At 42.5% G+C, this 16,909-nt stretch overlaps 1 protein-coding gene across 7 annotated transcripts in view; it reads right to left on the minus strand.

Annotated features, from left to right (window-relative positions):
* Positions 1-6,144: 6,144 nt before the first annotated feature.
* Positions 6,145-16,909, minus strand: part of CDC42SE2 (CDC42 small effector 2) — a 137,768-nt gene continuing 127,003 nt past the window's right edge. For all 7 annotated transcript variants that reach the window (XM_036282029.1, XM_036282030.1, XM_036282028.1 and 4 more), the window contains 3 exons: positions 13,178-13,279; positions 9,172-9,286; positions 6,145-7,849 (listed from right to left, as the gene is read on the minus strand). In XM_036282029.1, the coding sequence (XP_036137922.1) occupies positions 9,188-9,286; positions 13,178-13,279 (201 nt within the window). In that variant the 3' untranslated portion in view covers positions 6,145-7,849; positions 9,172-9,187. The remainder of the gene's footprint in view (positions 7,850-9,171; positions 9,287-13,177; positions 13,280-16,909) is intronic.

Here is a 16,909-nt window from a genome sequence, read left to right on the forward strand (position 1 = left end):
TTATTTTATTTTATTTTTGGTCATCTGTCCATTTCTCATTTAGCTGAGGGAGCATATTTAAGACAATTGTTTTAAATTCTCTGTCAAGTCAGAGGTCTCTGTTTTGTTAAGCTTTAGTTTCTGGTGATTTATTTTGTTCCTTTGAACAAGCCATGGTTTCTTGGTATGTTTTGTGATGTTGAGATTCAGGTATTTGAAACAACAGCCCCTCCCCCAGTCGTCCCGAGTGGCTGCGCGCAGCAGGGAAACCTCACCACTCACCCGGCGCGAAGGCTCCCGGTTCTCAGACCTTTGCTGGAGGTGCACGGGTGCCTTCACTCCAGTCCCATACATTCAGCTGCTTTCAAATGTCTTGACGGAAGGGTTTCACGCCTGCTTGTCCCCAGAAGCCTTGACTTCCTGTGGAGTCTCTTGCCCAGATGTCACGGGCTGCAGATCCCCGGCAACTTGAAAGTGTTCCTGCACCGCCTGTGCGTCCAGACCATGCGGACCCCACCCCTGCTCGGAGCGGGCGGGACAAACCGCGCCCCCAAATATTGTGAGAGCGGCTTCTTGTCCATGTATTCACGTAGTTCTTGCAGCGTCTTAACCGGTTTCTAGAGTCCTCAAAGCTGTCCTGGTCTACATTTTGTTTACTGGGTGTTTCTATGGAGGAAACAAGGGCCTGGACCTTCCTAGTCTGTTATCTTGCTTCTCGTAACCAATTTCCTGAGTTTTTTCTGTAATTCACTTGGTTTCATTTGGCCTCCAGTCCCCAGGCGCCCACATCACTAGGATGTGAGCTCGAGGGCAGAGGAATTCTGCTCACTGCTATGACCCGTGCCTACACAGTGCTCAATACAAATGTTTTTGATGCATGAATCTTCCAGCTATTAAATGGTACCCATTTAATTACGTTCCTTGCAACCAATTTCCTTAAATTTTCATTTGCTCTAATTTGAGTAGATTACTTTCTAGGTCTGCTTCAGGCCTAGAAATCCTGAGGTTTCTTTTAATTACATGACCAGTGTCCTTTTTCTTACAAAGATGATGAAGTGTTTTCAGTCAGATGTATGGAAGTTTCTGATTCCTTGCTAGTCTGATCATCTCACTCTGAATTTGGCTGTAGGTGGAATACCAAGTCAAAATACATTCCCTCAGAAGTTCGAGGGGGTGCTCTATTATATTCTAGACCTCACTGCTGCTGAAAAATCAGGTAATCCTCAGAACTAATGTCATTTCCCAGAGCTGAATATAAGGGCCTTCTGAGTAAAATGTGTGAAAGTATAAATGTAAATTTTTTAAAATTTCAGAACACAACAGAGATCATTACTTTGTGTTATTATTTTGGGGATGTGCCCCTAGCGGCAACCGAACCCAGGACTCTGGTCTGCAGGCTGACACTCCAACCGCTAAGCCAAACCAGCCAGGGCATACTTGTGTTATTTTTTTTTTCAGGGTATTCTCCTTGCTTTCTTTTTGTAAAAGAAACTATTTCATACATTTAAGCAAATTCCTATTGAGCACAGGTTGGACCACGAGAATCCTCCACTTCCTTTACCTTTTCATCCCTCACACGACTCATGTCGGTTTCCTTCGGGAATGTCAGACGGGGACGAGGGATTGAGGGGGGACGCTGGCTCCTGGCCTGTGGACCAGGTGCTCTGGGGCCTGGGCTCCACTGCACACAAGCCAGATGTGGCCACACCTACAAACGACGACCCTCTCACTTCCTACACCTTTATGCTGTGGTCTCAACGTTTCTGTCCCCCAAGAACTCATGTCGAAATCCTAATTCCCAAAGGTAATGGTATGAGGAAGTACTTCAGTCATGAGGGTGTAACTGACCAGACTAGTGCCTTAAAAAAGAGGCTCCAGAAACATCCCTAGTTCCTCCCACCATTGAGAAGATTCGAGGACTGTCCTTACCTGATCATGCTGGCACCCTGATTTTGATCTTCAGCCTCCCAAAACCGTAAGAAATAATTTTTCCCGTTATAAGCTACCCAGTCTGGGGTATTTTGTTATAACAGCCCAAATAGACTAAAACACTTTCCAAGCAGCAAAAATTAAAGCAAAAACCTATAGACACTTTTAACAAAAATTTTATGGGACAAAACTGATATTACAGGAAACCGGAAAGAAGTTCAACACAAAAATCACTCCATTTGGAATTCTGAGTCCAGGTGGCTGTGCCAAAAAGCACTCCAGTGATTTTTTACCTCATCTTTATTTTATTTAATTTTTTAAATCCTCACCCAAGGGTATTTTTCCATTCACCTTCAGACAGAGTGGGAGGGGGAGAAAGAGAGAGACATGGATGTGTGAGAGAGACATCCACTGGTTGCCTCCTGCACAACCCCGACCAGGGCCGGGAACCGAACTGCAACCGAGGTGCGTGCCCTTGACCAGAATCAAACCCACGACTCTCTGGTCCTCCAGCCAACGCTCTGACTGCTGAGCCAAGCTGACCAAGGCTGAAATGTTGATTGTTAAAGAAACCCAGAAATAGCAACTACATTGTTCTCCCAGCACTGCCTGAGCGTGCTGCACCCAACAGATGAAGTGCTCCACACACGTCAGCAGACAGGCCTTTGGGGAGCTCACAGCCCGGAACCAGGTCTGAGGCAAAAGATCTAGTCCAAACACTTAAAAGGCCACGTCCATACAAAGGTTGAGTGTGTTTAGATGGATAAAATCAATGACCTTAAGAACAGGGTGAAGCTCTGAAGATTTTAAATGAGCATCTCATTTGCCACTTTCAAGGAACAAAAATAAAAACCTGTGCCTGGGAATCCTTTCTGGGTCCCAGGGCAGCTGTCAGCGCACCTGTATGTCTGAGGGACACTGAACAAGAGACTGAATGAGCTGTACACGCTCCAGGGAACTCGGCAGCCTGGGGTGACGAGAAGATCGGGGTTATAATCAGATGTCACCCTGACTGCCCTGCCCTTACCTTCCAGAGACTGAAATCACCCTTTCTCCAGTGAGTCACCAGTCAGCAATGGCTGTGAGGTGCCAGGTCAAACATTTGGATGTTCGTATTCAGGAAGTAACTTAGAAAACAAAACTGCAGTCTCGGAAACACCATGAAAACTAGAAGTTGAGGTGCCAACATATAAAAAGTCAGATTAACATGAGTCATCCATTCTGGATAGAGACAATAAATTGAAGGTAAAATTTCAATTGTTTTCTTTCCAGTCTGCCAAAAGCCTATTTTAACAAGGGATACTAATTTCCTTCTTGTCTATACCAATTTTATAGGTTTGGGCCTTTTTACAAATTTTAGCCAATTCCAGATGATGACATTGTTTTTCTAGATTGGTGTCCTGTTTGTGCCTTTCTGATGAGCGCTTCCTTCCACTGTGTGTGTGTGTCCATGGACATGTGCCCAGACAGAGCTCCTGACAGACAGACCTGGGTTTCTTCAGGCACTTTCTTTCCCTCTTAACTGGGATGTCTCCCTGGATGGTCAGTGTTCTGTCTCACAAGGAACACCATCTTAACCCAATTTCCTTTGAGTCTTTGGCCAAGAGGTAAGGACAAAAATTATCAAAACTTCTTGAAATACTCTTTTCTAGAATTTTTTCTCATCAGTTTTTCTATTTTAGAATATTGTGTGGCAATTCTGTCAAACCTACTGGACCTGGTCTCTCTGTGACCAGTCTACGAGGATGCATTTAGTGAGGCCACAGACCCCTGGTTTCTCAGCTGCGGCCACTAGGGCACTGGGGGCTCGACAACCCTTTGCTATGGGGTCGTCCTGTGCACCACAGGTACTGAGCAACCTTCCTGGTTTCTACCTCCACCAGGTGTCAGCATCCTTTCCTCACGTTGTGACAACCAAAAATATCTCCAGGCTCTGCCACATGTTCCCCGGGGACAAAACTGCCCCGATGGGGAACCACTGTCCTAAATTATTTTATTTTTTTTGGTACGTGCCCCTAGCTGCTAGGGCCTAGCGGGGACTCTCTGGTCCGCAGGCCGGCGCTCCAACCGCTGAGCCAAACCGGCCAGGACTGCCCTAAACTACTTTAAGATCAAACTCAAACCTGCCCAAACTTTCTGTGATGATGGACATGTTCCATAACTGTCTAATATGGTAGCTGACAGCTACATGAAGCTATTGAGCACTTGAAATGTGGCAGTATGACTATGAAATGGAATTCTTAACTTATTTAACACATTGTTGACCAGTAATTTTATGCAGAAGTTATCTCACATCACCAACTATTTTTTCATAATTGCGTGTGAAAGTGAAACAATGTAAATAAACTTCAGTATACTTTTTTATACATAATGAATTTAAATGAAACTTTGTACATATCTGCTACATATTATATTTTATACACATATTTTTAGTATTTGAAAAACCCGTGATAGAGTGAAGCCACGAACGTCGAAGCAGCAAGGGACGACCGTATATAAATAAAGAATTCTACTTCACGTAAATTCATGTATTGTGGAAGAGTCTGGAACTGATTAACCGCGATAAACGAGGGCCGACTGTAGTTGGATTTTTTTTTTAAATACCAGTGACTATTTTTTGTAAAACGTGGTCTTTTAGTTGCCCCAAGAGCCTAAAAGGTGAATCAATGTAAGGAGCTCTTTTAGAAGGACCAGAAGTGCTAGGCTGAGCTGCACTCATTTGAACCAGCAGACGGCCATTCCCCGGCTACTTCAAGAATGTAGAACAGTGTGCTGTTTTTCAAACTTTGACCCTCAGGGCGAAGAGTCACAAACACAATAATCCTATATTACCCTGAGTTTCAGAAATTGAAATAGCTAATGCAAGTTCAAACACGAATTAACTTGTGAGCGGTCAACAATGTGTTAACTTTTTTAAATCCTATGTATCCTGTGAGAACAAAATGCTTCAGCATAGGAAACCGATCAGGTATCTGACTCCATTATATAAAAAAAAAAAACATTTGTGATGTTGCTAGGCAATGAAAATTTGGAGCAAAGGTCTATTTAAATAACAAGTCCTATTTCCAGACATTTAAGGTTCATTTTGACTAGGCATTTGTTAAATTATAAAGTTAAAGAGAAAGTGATAAATTATTTCTGCATGACAATAGTCTTAACTGAAAATATAAGTAAATTCTGGTAAATAATCCCTTGAAAGAAAAAAAACTGAAGTGAAAGAAAGGAAAAACCAAATCAGGTTCGAAAGAAAACATTTATTGAATCAATACTTTCTTTTTAATATCTATAAGCCAACAATGAACTCAATTCATTCAAGAATGAACACAATGTACAAAAAAAAAGTATGCTTATATTATAAAAATATGTCAATTTTATCTTTTGGGTACTGAGCTTAAGTCATTTTAAACAAAATCAAGGCAAACTTGCACTCTATAATGAAACTGCTATAATTTAATAACAGAATGAAGCTAACATACTCTTCAAAGCATCTTTCAAGGCCCACTGATACTGCTGCACCGGGAATGCTGAGCCCGAGCACCAGGGTCCGCATCCCCACTCCGGCTCACTGGCGTCGCTTCATGCCTGGACCACGGGAAAGCACCTGTTTGATAACAATCCATGTCCAGACGTAAACCTTCATTCAGTTTCCCTTGCTTAACAGTTATTAGCAGGTATTTTAACATTCTATCCTATTTACTTAATTAGCTTTGATTTTAAAACTTGATACATTGTTGTGGGGACCAAAGGACCTCCAAGATTTACAACCCACATAAGAATGTGGGGGAAGCTGCCTCCTCCACACTCTCAAACATCTTCCAGCCTTCCTAAAAGATCTGTGTTCAAGGTTCGTATCTTAGACTTTTTGGTAACGTTCTTCTTGATTTTATTGGCACCTTTCTTAGCTTGTCCTTGTACACAGTGTGGCCAATGTGCCTATGAAGTCTTGCTGTGGAGACATGCTCCCGGGCGCGCAGAGTTTTGGTCCTGGGAGAAGCAGAAAAGATAGCAACTGGAAAATCAAATCATGAGTCAGGGGAAAGGGACCATGGCTCCCTATACTGTTGCTCCAGGAGTTTTATGACAAGTATAAAACTTGTACTAATTTTTTTTTAATCCTCACCTGAGAATATTTTTCCATTGATTTTCAGATACAGTGGGAGGGAGGAAGAGAGAGACACACACATCGACTAGTTGCCTCCTGCACGACCCCGACCAGGGCCAGGGATTGGACCACAACTGAGGCACATGCCCTCGACTGGAATCGAACCCGCGACTCTTTGGTCCACAGGCCAACACTAACCACTGAGCCAGACTGGCCAGGGCTAATTGTACTAATTGGTGCTGGCAGTGCCGGGAGACCCGCCCCCGACAGAGCTGGCACAGGGTCCCTGGCAGGACACACAGGCCCTGGTCAGTTCCAGAATGTGACATCCACACAGTGAGTTGACACTAGACGGGAAAAAGTTTAGAAGTTATTCAATAAACTGCAAAATGCCTATTTTTATTACTAAGCATAAATGTTTTTCCTTGGCTGATTTCCTCTCTGTTGGAGACTGACACCTATGAAGGCTCAAAACGGCAGAAAGACAAGGACTGTGGGACCTGGCCCCTGCACTGTGTGAGCTGAATTCCGAAGAACTCGGGAGAGATGCTTCCCTGTTTGCCTGCACAGACCTAGTACTTGTTCAGTTACCTTTTCACAAGGACTTGGGACCAAGGTGAAGGAAATGGATTAAAAAAAAAAACGATCACTTTCAATTACCTAACTCCTCAGCGCTCTCCAAGTTTCCAGTGAAGCCCCAATTTGCTGCATGAAATGTTTATCTGACCACATGTAGTAAGAGTTGAATTGGACACAGGATTTACATTTTAAAGATGCAAACTACTAACTGGAGGAATGCTACACCCTTATGGGGAAGGAGAAACATTTACAGATATATTTGAAATACAGTCTGTGGAAGAATAAAGATATTCTGGAACTGAAGCAAAGGTTTCTCATCAATTCCATAAAGTCACCAGATAGGCTGTTTCCAGTGGCAACAATTCAGCCAGGTCAGTGTGATGCTCTTGGCAGCTTCCGCTGCCCCAACTATGCAGAGTATGGCCCCTGACCTTGGGGTCCGCAGTTAGCTGAACAGGTCAGAAGTCCAGCAAACTGCTACTGGAAACCATGACATCAAACATAAAATCAAAACAGTCACAACAGAACAGGTGCACAGACATGAACAGCTCCCACGCTGCTGCTGCTCAGAATCGGACGGTATGAGGGTGTCAACACAACAGAGACACAGCAGCCCTGCTTACACGCACAGGTCCTCACTCTCAAAATAAATACGGTGAACATTTACAACAGGATGAAGGCCTTACAGATGCACACTTTCCTTTTACTATAATTCTAACTAAAGAGACCAGAAAGTCATATTTCTAAATAAGCTACAAGTTACCTTTCGGTGTGACATGGGTGTGACTTGGCACCACAGCTACCCTTTCTAATAGCAGCAGTCTCACCAGCCCATGGGCTCCCACACCAGCAACTTCATAGAGCATGCAGATACCTATTCTGCTGAAGTTTCAAATGAATGAACACGATCATTGTGCTTGTGGGTCTCATTCATACCTTCCAAAATATACATAAACGGTGACAAATTAACAAATAATAGCAGGTCCTTGCTTATCAATAAAATCATAAGGCAGGTGGAAAGAAATGTTTAAAATGGAAAAAAATGCAAAATAGTGCTAGCATTCACAAGAAAGATCATGCTAAGGTCAGATCCATGTTGATAGAAATTAAAGTTTAAGCCACAATCTAAGACTGTCCAGGAGCCCAAAGGCATGCGTGCCAGCTGAGGAAACGCGGGGTTCATCTGGCCACAGCTTCTTCGCGGAACAGGAACGTCTCACTGGAGGATCACAACAGGATGGACAAGACACCATCACACTCCTTTTTGTAATTGAAAAGAAAATCAAAAAATAAGAATTAAGGAACAGTAGAAAGAGAAACAGAAATTCACAATGACCTATAAAACCAAAAGAAAAATCCAAATTATTTTTACACTTTAGGGGTTCATCCTTTTTAGAAGTTGATAATGAAACATTTACCAATACCACAGTGTTAACTATAAAATTACAGTGATACCTCGGTTCTCGAACATAATTCGTTCCAGGAGGACGGTCGAGAACCAAATTGTTCGAGAACCGAAGCAATGAAACCAATAGGAAATAATGGAAACTGGATTAATTCGTTCCAAGCCCCAGAAAATGCCTATTTACTGGCCTAATTTGTATATAATATGTAGAAAAACATAAGTCTCAACAAGAAATAAAAGTGTACAGTATGTCTAAGGGTTAAATTCAGTGTAAAGCGTGACTCTCTCCACAAAGCGTGACTCTCTCTGCACTCACACTGATGGCGCAAGCAAGGCGCGCTGGGCCGAATGAACGCCATTCGGCTCAACTCGGCTCATCTCGGAAGTTCGAGTTCCAAATATTTGTTCGGATTCCGAGACAAAAGTTTCTCGAATCTCCTGGTCGAATACTGATTTGGTCGAAATCCGAGGCGTTCGAGAACCGAGGTATCACTGTACTTCACTACACATGGGATTCTGTGTAGTATCAATACTCAAAATAATAATTTCACTCTTGTTTAAAAGACACATACGCTTCATCTTGTCACCAGAATCTCAGGCAGAGCCTCCCCAACCAGGTGTCTTAGTGCATTTAAACTTCTTCATAAGGAAAAGAACAACCTAAAACTAATATTCAAATTGCAGTAATGCCCAAGACCATCACTTAACATTTAGGCAAGTAAAATATTTTTGCCTTTTGTTCAGTTTTTTAAAAAAGAGAGAACAAAATACAGTTGACCCGTGAACATGGGGTTTGGGACACTGACTCCCAACCCCCTGCAGCCCCTGCACAGTTGAAAATCTGTGTATAGCTTTTACTTCCACCAAAACTTAAATACTAATAGCCTACTGTTGACCAGAAAGAAGCCTTACAAATTGACTGACACACATTTTGTATATGTATTATTATATACTGTATTCTTACAACTTAGTTAGCCAGAGAAAAGAAAATGTTAAGTCATAAGGTAGAGAAAATACATTTACAGTATTTACTGAAAAAAATCCACATACAAGTGGACCTGCACAGTCCAAACCCATGTTGTTCAAGGGTCAACCGTGTGTATCTCTTAACCCGAAGACGTAATTAAAGCTATGTTGTCGGCTAATTTTCAGCCATGTCTGAGCCTGGGGTACTCACTGGAGAAGGGACAGGGCTATCCTGCCTTCGTGTCCACGAGCTGCATCTGCACGCTGGCAGACATTCCGCCCCCATAGCCGCCCTTGGACTGCATTTGGTTCTGAATGGAGCTAACCTAAAACAAGCCAAAAACAGGACAGAAGTCAGGAGCTAAGGCCAATGCAACTATGTGATTCTAGTCTCAACGTTCTGACTACATTTTTCAGAAGGGTAATTTTTTATAGAAAAAAATCTATAATAGATTTTTAATGACATAAATTTTAGACTAAAATAAAAATTTTAAAGACTTAAAAATTTTTCTGATAGTGAGGCTAATAATTAAAATATTTTTTTTTGTCACAAATCCCTCTACCCCCATCTTCTCCACTTCCCAAATACAAAAAAAATCATTTTTATAATTCACAAAGCACTTGGTAACATTTCAAAAGAAGTCAAAAGTATACAAATCAGCCCTGGCTGGTGTGCCTCAGTTGGTTGAGCACATACCCCAGGTTGTGGGTTCGACCCCCAGTTGGGGTGTGTATGGGAACCAACCAAGCGATGTTTCCCTCTCACATTGGTATTTCTTTCTCTTTCTCTCTCCGCCCCCCCTTCCTCTCCAAAATAAAAATTAAAAACTTTTGCCCAGTGGCTGAGCATTGACCCAAGCACCAAGAGGTCGCTGGTTCTCAGCCAGGGCACATGCTCAGGTTGTGGGCCTGATCCCCAGTGGGGGGTATGCAGGAGGTGGCCAATCAATGTTCTCTCTCATCGATGTTTCTCTCTCTCTCCCTCTTTCCCTTCCTTTCTCTCTAAAATCAATAAAGGAAAAAAAAATTAAAAACTTTCAGTTCAACCTCAAATATCTTACTTTATATACATCTTTTATATATGATCATCTTAATTACAACAGAATCAGAAACAAAAATAAGTATAAATAAAATTGGACCAAAGATACATTTTGAAAGTCCATGTGATAAAATGTACATACTTGATAGTCTTAATATAGTCTGATAAACTAAAAGGAGTCTAAGAATGCAAAGACTTGGACTCTACTCCAGATTTATTTATTCCTATTGTAACTCTAGTGAACTAGTTATCCTCTGAATATCAGGCTTGTACTGGTAAAATGCTTAACATGATCATCTCTCCTAACTACAATACTGGGCTATTCTCTGATAGATTGTAAGATATATTAAGACTGGAATATTCTCTTTCTTTGCTGAAACAAAGGCACAATGTTATTTGCAAATTGCAATGTGCTCTTAGTGTGTCATTATTCCAATCTTACATCAATTAGAGGCAGTTTAGAAGCAGAGAAGAAGAGAATCAGGCTAGATTGAGGGAAAACGAAGCAATAAGGAGGTGATGGCCTAATAGTGAAGAGTCATCACCTTCTACAAGTTACCTTATTTTAGACCTATTTAAAACAATCATATATATCTCCTCCATTAATCCTCACCCACAGATATTCTTCCACTGATTTTTCTTAGATATCAAGTGCAAGAGGGAGAGTGAGAGAGAAAGAGAAAACATCAATGTGAGAAAGAGACATGGGTTGGTTGCTTCCCACACGACACCGACCAGGGCTGGGGATCCAACGTGCAACCCAGGTAGGTGCCCTTGATCGGAATCAAACCTGTGACCCTCAGTCCACAGGTCATTGCTCTAACCACTGAGCAAAACAAGCCAGGGCAAAACAATCTTTATATTTTCACATTTTACATGTAGATTCTTTTTCCTCCAAAAGTGAAACCTTCAATTTCAAACTAAAGGTTGTGGATTGATTATATTAGGATGACTAAGGACATACAGTATTTTAACACAACAGGGCTACATTATAAAAAGGGTCACAGAAAACTTTTCTGGTAAGAAGTTAGTATGAAAGGTAGTCTTGTGAAGAACAGTGTATTTGGGGGGGGGGGGGGTCACTTGACCATCCAATAACCCAGTGTGGCTGTTTCACAAGTATCAAGGCCATAGTTCTAATTCTAGCTGCTCAGGTCTTCAGATGGACAAACTTAAGAGAAAATATTTCCTTGGATAAGTAACATGTCTATTTGTGGTTTTGTCTTATTTGCACTATTATTGCACAGGCGAACAGAATTTTCTCATGAAATCAGGCTTCTACAAGTTAGAACTATCAATAGTTCAGGAAACATTTCACAATACCCAGCCTACAGCAAGAACTTGGTGGGGCTGCATATGGCTTTAGACATGGCAACAAGTTAATATAAGCAATGACTATGAAAGGCTTATTTAGTTCTAAAAAGCTAAAATACTGAATAAAAATTTCGCTTCAGTTAGCAGAAAAGGCTGCCCAGAGACTTCAGGGTGGAACCTCCCAGAGGGCCCACTGACCCTTGGCCGCAGCTGAAGAGGAAGGCGCAAAGGCTCTGCCTGCACTGACAGCAAGCAACAGAGCTGTGCACAACCACAGGCTCTTCGTGGAGATGAAATGCCAGATGGGAATTTTAAAGGAAATTCTGAACTGCATATAAACAAGATTTTAAAAGTAAATACCCTGGGCCCTGGCCAGTTTGGCTCAGCGGTTAGAGCACTGGCCCGCAGACCAATGAGTCATGGGTTCGATTCCAGACATGGGCACGTACCTCAGTTGTATCCCAGGCCCTGGTTGGGTTGTGAGGGAGGCAACCAGTCTATGTGTCTCTCTCACATCAATGTTTCTCTCTCCCTCCCTCCCTCCCACTCTATCTGATGATAAATAGAAAAATATTCTCAGGTGAGGATTAAAAAAAACATTTAATTTGTCCTATGTAGTTAGTCTATAAAAACCTGAAGTGGGGAAGACATCTGTTAAGAAAGATATTAAATTCATCCCATATAATAATTTTGAAACCATGCGTTCTATTTTTTTTTTTTTATCCTCACCCGAAGATATTTTTCAATTTTTGTTCAGATAGAGCGGGAGGGAGAGACAGAGAGAAACATCGTAAAAGGTACACATCGAGTGGCTGCCTCCCACAAGACCCCAACCAGGGCCGGGGACAAACTGCAACCAAGGTACATGCCCTCAGCGAGAAGTGAACCCGGGTCACTGGACCGCAGGCTGACACTCTACCGCTGAGCCAAACTGGCCAGGGCCATGCATTCTATTTCTATGTATTATAATAACCATATTAACAAGGCAGAGGTTCCCATTTAGTCTTTTCACACCACTGATCCGAGAATCAAGCTCCTGCACTACACTTGGACAGCAGCCTGATACTTCTTCCACTGACAAAAAGCAGCTGAGTGAAACAGTGCTCTTCCTACTGATTTAAAACAAACAAGCTGTTTCCTTTCACAAAAGATACAAATGTCATTCCTTTGCTCACCTAGTAACTGAACTGAAAGACTTGTTTGCTGTATCTAGGATACTCAACTACCTATTTTAAAAGTCTGTTCTCGTTAAGTCTTTTGTTAACACTGTCCATTGAGTATATACAATGAATCATAATTTTGTGTTTATAAAAGCCTACTGACTTTCCAGGTCTAAATACTTCAGGGATCATGTAGACATCTGTTTACTGCAGATACTGGGAAAACAGGCTCTCAGCAGTGGCTTGTTTCAGGGCAAAAGTGAGGCAGAGCCCTGATTTAAAAATCCTCATTTGGTGGTGCTTCTATTATCCTGCAGTCTATTTTTCTTCTAGATAAAATTAAAGAATAAAAGTTCAGCTGATTAAATCTAAAGTCTATTCTGAAATTCACTTAAATTTTTATAAAAGACAGCAAATAGATCTCTTTTTTTTACTTCTGGTTCTTCCCAGCTTACTGTCAAATCCTTTAAAGTTTAAAGTATGTATTCAGGAAAAAGGCAGCTATGAAGAGTTAAGTCCTGGAAACAGAAAAAAGTACATAAAATGGCAAATTAGATAAGAGGTTAATTTTTCATTGGTCACTTTATTCTCTTCTATACTTATATCATGTATTTATAGTCAAGGTCTACAAAGGCATCTAAACATAGTGTAACATTAAAACATATACACCTGTGCCCCAAAGCATGTTCCTCCAACATACTTACTGAATTCATTCCACTGAACAGGTCTCCTGATCCTACATGAGCTGTGTGTACAAAGTTTGTTGGCTCTCCGATCATACTTCGGTCAATCCGACGCCGCCTTTTCTAAAATATGAGAATAATGTGTTGAGAAAATGATCTTGTTAACAAAAAACTTATTCTGATGGATATTTATACTATGGATGAATGACTTTGTTTAATAATATAGTAAATTTGCCCAGAAGCCCTGGCCAGAGTGGTTTAGTTGGTTGGATTGTCATTGTGTTCACCAAAGGTCACAGGTTCAATTCTCCATCAGGGCACAGGCCTAGGAGCCTAGGTTGCAGGTTTGATCCTGGCCAGGTGCATATGGGAGGCAACTGATCAATGCCTCACCCCCACCCCCCTGCCCGCCTGCCAGCCCGCCCCTTCCTCTCTCTAAAATCAATTTTAGAAAATGCCCTAGGGTGAGAATTAAAAAAAAAAAAAACTGCCCAGGACACAAAAATACTTAAAATCTTGGACTGTCACAACTACTACTAATAAAATCCCCAAGAGAATATATGCACAAAATATTAGTGGTAAAGCAAAATAATAGGTTATCATTTAGAACGTAAAATAGATGACTGGGGCCCAGCCAGTATGGCTCAGTGGTTGAGTGTCAACCTGTGAACCAAGAGGTCACTGGTTCCATTCCTGGTCAGGGCACACGCCAGAGTTGCAGGCTTAATCCCCAGTAGCGGGTGTGCAGGAGGCAGCAAATCAATGTTTCTCTCTCATTGATATTTCTATCTATCTCTCCCTTTCCCTTCCTCTCTAAAAACTAATTAAAATATAAATAAAAATAAAGACCTTTTAAACATTTTTAAAATTTTGGTGATTTGGACCAGCTTTGGCCATTGCCATAGTAGTATAACCATTTAAATTTTTTTTTAAATGAGAGAAATGTAAAATTATCAGTAACTTACTGTTAGCAAATACATTGTGACTTGAGTACAATATTTTGTATTGTATTCTTTCTGAGTACTTTTTCAGTTTTGTTAAAACAGTCCCAAGTTTTCAGTGACTCTGTAGATACCATCATCTAACGGGGCGGGGCGGGGTGGGGCGGGGCATGGGCATTGCTGGCTTAGTGCTCCAATCCCAGTTTTGCTCATCCCCATTTACTTCCCTTTCAACAGTATCCTCCTGAAATTACAGTTTGCCTCAAAACTAAGGTGAGACAAGATGGCTGAAGCCTAAGAGAGTTCTGTCTGCTTGCTCCAAGCCCAGGACTGAACTTTAGGCTAAACTGCAGAACATTCAACTTGAAAAACCACCTGAAAGTAGTTGACTGGAAATACTGCAAGCAGGGAGTTTGGAGAGGGGACAGGAGAAGCCGAGAAGTGGGTGAGTGAACGCGTGCAGCTGCAGTGTGCCTGGGAAGGCGGGGAGGTGTAGCTCCTGCCGCTGGGACTGGGGAATCAGTCTCACACAGAGATCCCCAAACAAGAGCCACAGAGGAGAGACGGGGAGCCCATGTCGCATCAGACAGTGGGAACTAGAGGTGATTTGGCCTACCAGGGGACTCAGCACTATCCCAAGCTAAAAGCCAGTGTGTGGTTACACCACCAGCCTGGAAAACTCCCCTGACTGTGGGAGCCAGAAAGCCCACAAAGCAGAATGGCACACCTGAGAAAGGGTCTGCATGAAAAGAAAGCAGTGAATCTGAGGGGCCAGGTAATTAATTGTTCAAAGAACTCTGATGGAGGCCAAAGTGCCTGGGGAAAGAGACACATTCCTCTCCACCTTGAGCAAAGAGGAGGCGTCCCTTCACCACCCACAAAACAATGCTGGGCTGGGAATTGGCACCCCAGTTGGCAGGGCCTGGCAGAGCTGGGGATTCAGACAGCTGGCCGGGTGGGAGCCTGAACAGCGGCTGGTCCAGCGAGAGCCAGCCATGCTGAGAGAATAAAGAGCCAAGCAGGGCATTGTTTGTTTGTATTTTTTCCCCTTTTTAAAAAAATATTCTCCCCTGCTTGGGGGGCCAACCAGGCAGAGCTGAGCCAATGAAAGAAGAGGAAGAGCCTGCCTGCCCCTCCTAGAAGCTACAGGCACCACCCCCAACACAAATCTGTTTAAACCACCCTGACTGGTCCTGATACCCCAGGGCCCAGCGCCATGGGGGAAGGGAAAGCAGCCCAGAACGAATACAGCCAAGTGGTGAGCCCTGAAGGCGACCCAGCCTCTGGGCTAGGGAAGCATTGCCCACTGGACTACCTGGGATCCCAACCCTCAGGGCTTCAGCCAGGAGGCCCAGGGCTGGGCCAGGCCAGGGCAGCAATTCACATTGGCTAGCACCAGAGAACTGCTGAAGAGGATAGGGACCCTACCCAAGGGGCCAAATCCAACAACACTAGAGCAAAATCCAGTGAGCTCCATAAATAGCGATCCAACATTTTTTGTTGTGCTTGTTTTGGCGTATGCTTTGCAGTTTCAATTTTTTTTTTTTAATCCTCATCAGTGGACATTTTCCATTTTTTGTTCAGATAGAGTAGGAAGGAGAGAGAGAAACATCAACATGAAAGGGACACATCGAGTGGCCACCTCCCGCACGACCCCAACCAGGGCCGGGGCAAACTGCAACAGAGGTACATGTCCTTAGCGGAAACTGAACTCAGGTCTCTCTGGACCGCGGGCTGACGCTCTAACCGCTTGCCCCATTTTTTACTTTCATATTCTATCTTATTCAATTTAGCATTATTACTTTCTAAAATTATTATTATTATTCCAGTCATTATTTTGTACCTCTTATTATTATTACGTTTTTTATACTTACCCTATTTCTGGCATCTGCCTTCTCTGCTTTCCTCTTTTTTTTCCCCCTCACTCTCCTAACTCTTTGGATCTCACTACTTTTAGTGGTCTGTGTGTGTGTGTCTGTCTTTTCATCTTTTTGTTGAGGCTGGGTTTTTATCATTGCTGATGCTGACAATTTTTTCAGGTGCTTTTTATAGTTTGGTCTGGTTTTTGCCCTGACTTTTTTACTTTCATATACATATATTTTTTTCTCCCCCTTCTAATTCTTTTGGTCTCACGCCTTCTAGTATTATTGTGTGTGTGTGTGTGTGTCAGGGGGGCGTATGTGTGTTTTCAGTTTGTTTGTCTTTTAATCTTTTTGTTGAGGCTGGTGATTTTATCATGTGTGTGTTGATATCCATGCCCCACTCCCCCACCCCTATTCTTCTTGGTTTGGTCTGGTGTTGCCTTGAATTCCTTACCTTTTTTTTTTTTTTCCCATTTTTCCCTCTTCTAATTCATTTGCTCTCACACATCCTAGTATTCGTGTGTGTGCACACTTTTTGTTGAGATGGTTGCTTTTACTATTATTGATGCTGATGTTCTTAGGGTGGGAATCTTTCTGGTTTGGTCTGGCATTGCTTTGTTTTGATCTGTCAACACCAATATAACATTTGGCACAACAGGGTAGGAGCTGAGACTCACAATTAACAACCCTGAGGGCTAAGCCTACGCACAACTGGACAATAGCAATCAAGACTCCGATTCAAAAGGAAAGCACACATAACCCACACAAGGGTAATTCCTACAACTCGGAAGATCAAGAAGACTACTGTACTGGGTCCCACAGGAAGACCACCACACAAAGACTGAGAGGCATAGCAGTCTTATCTGCTACACACTAACCGTCCTATGAGTACCAATATGCCTCACCTGGCCCTGAACGACCAGACTACTAAAATGGCGAGACAAAGAAAC

The sequence above is a fragment of the Molossus molossus genome, unplaced genomic scaffold (genome assembly GCF_014108415.1).
Source record: "Molossus molossus isolate mMolMol1 unplaced genomic scaffold, mMolMol1.p scaffold_m16_p_4, whole genome shotgun sequence".
NCBI lineage: Eukaryota > Metazoa > Chordata > Mammalia > Chiroptera > Molossidae > Molossus > Molossus molossus.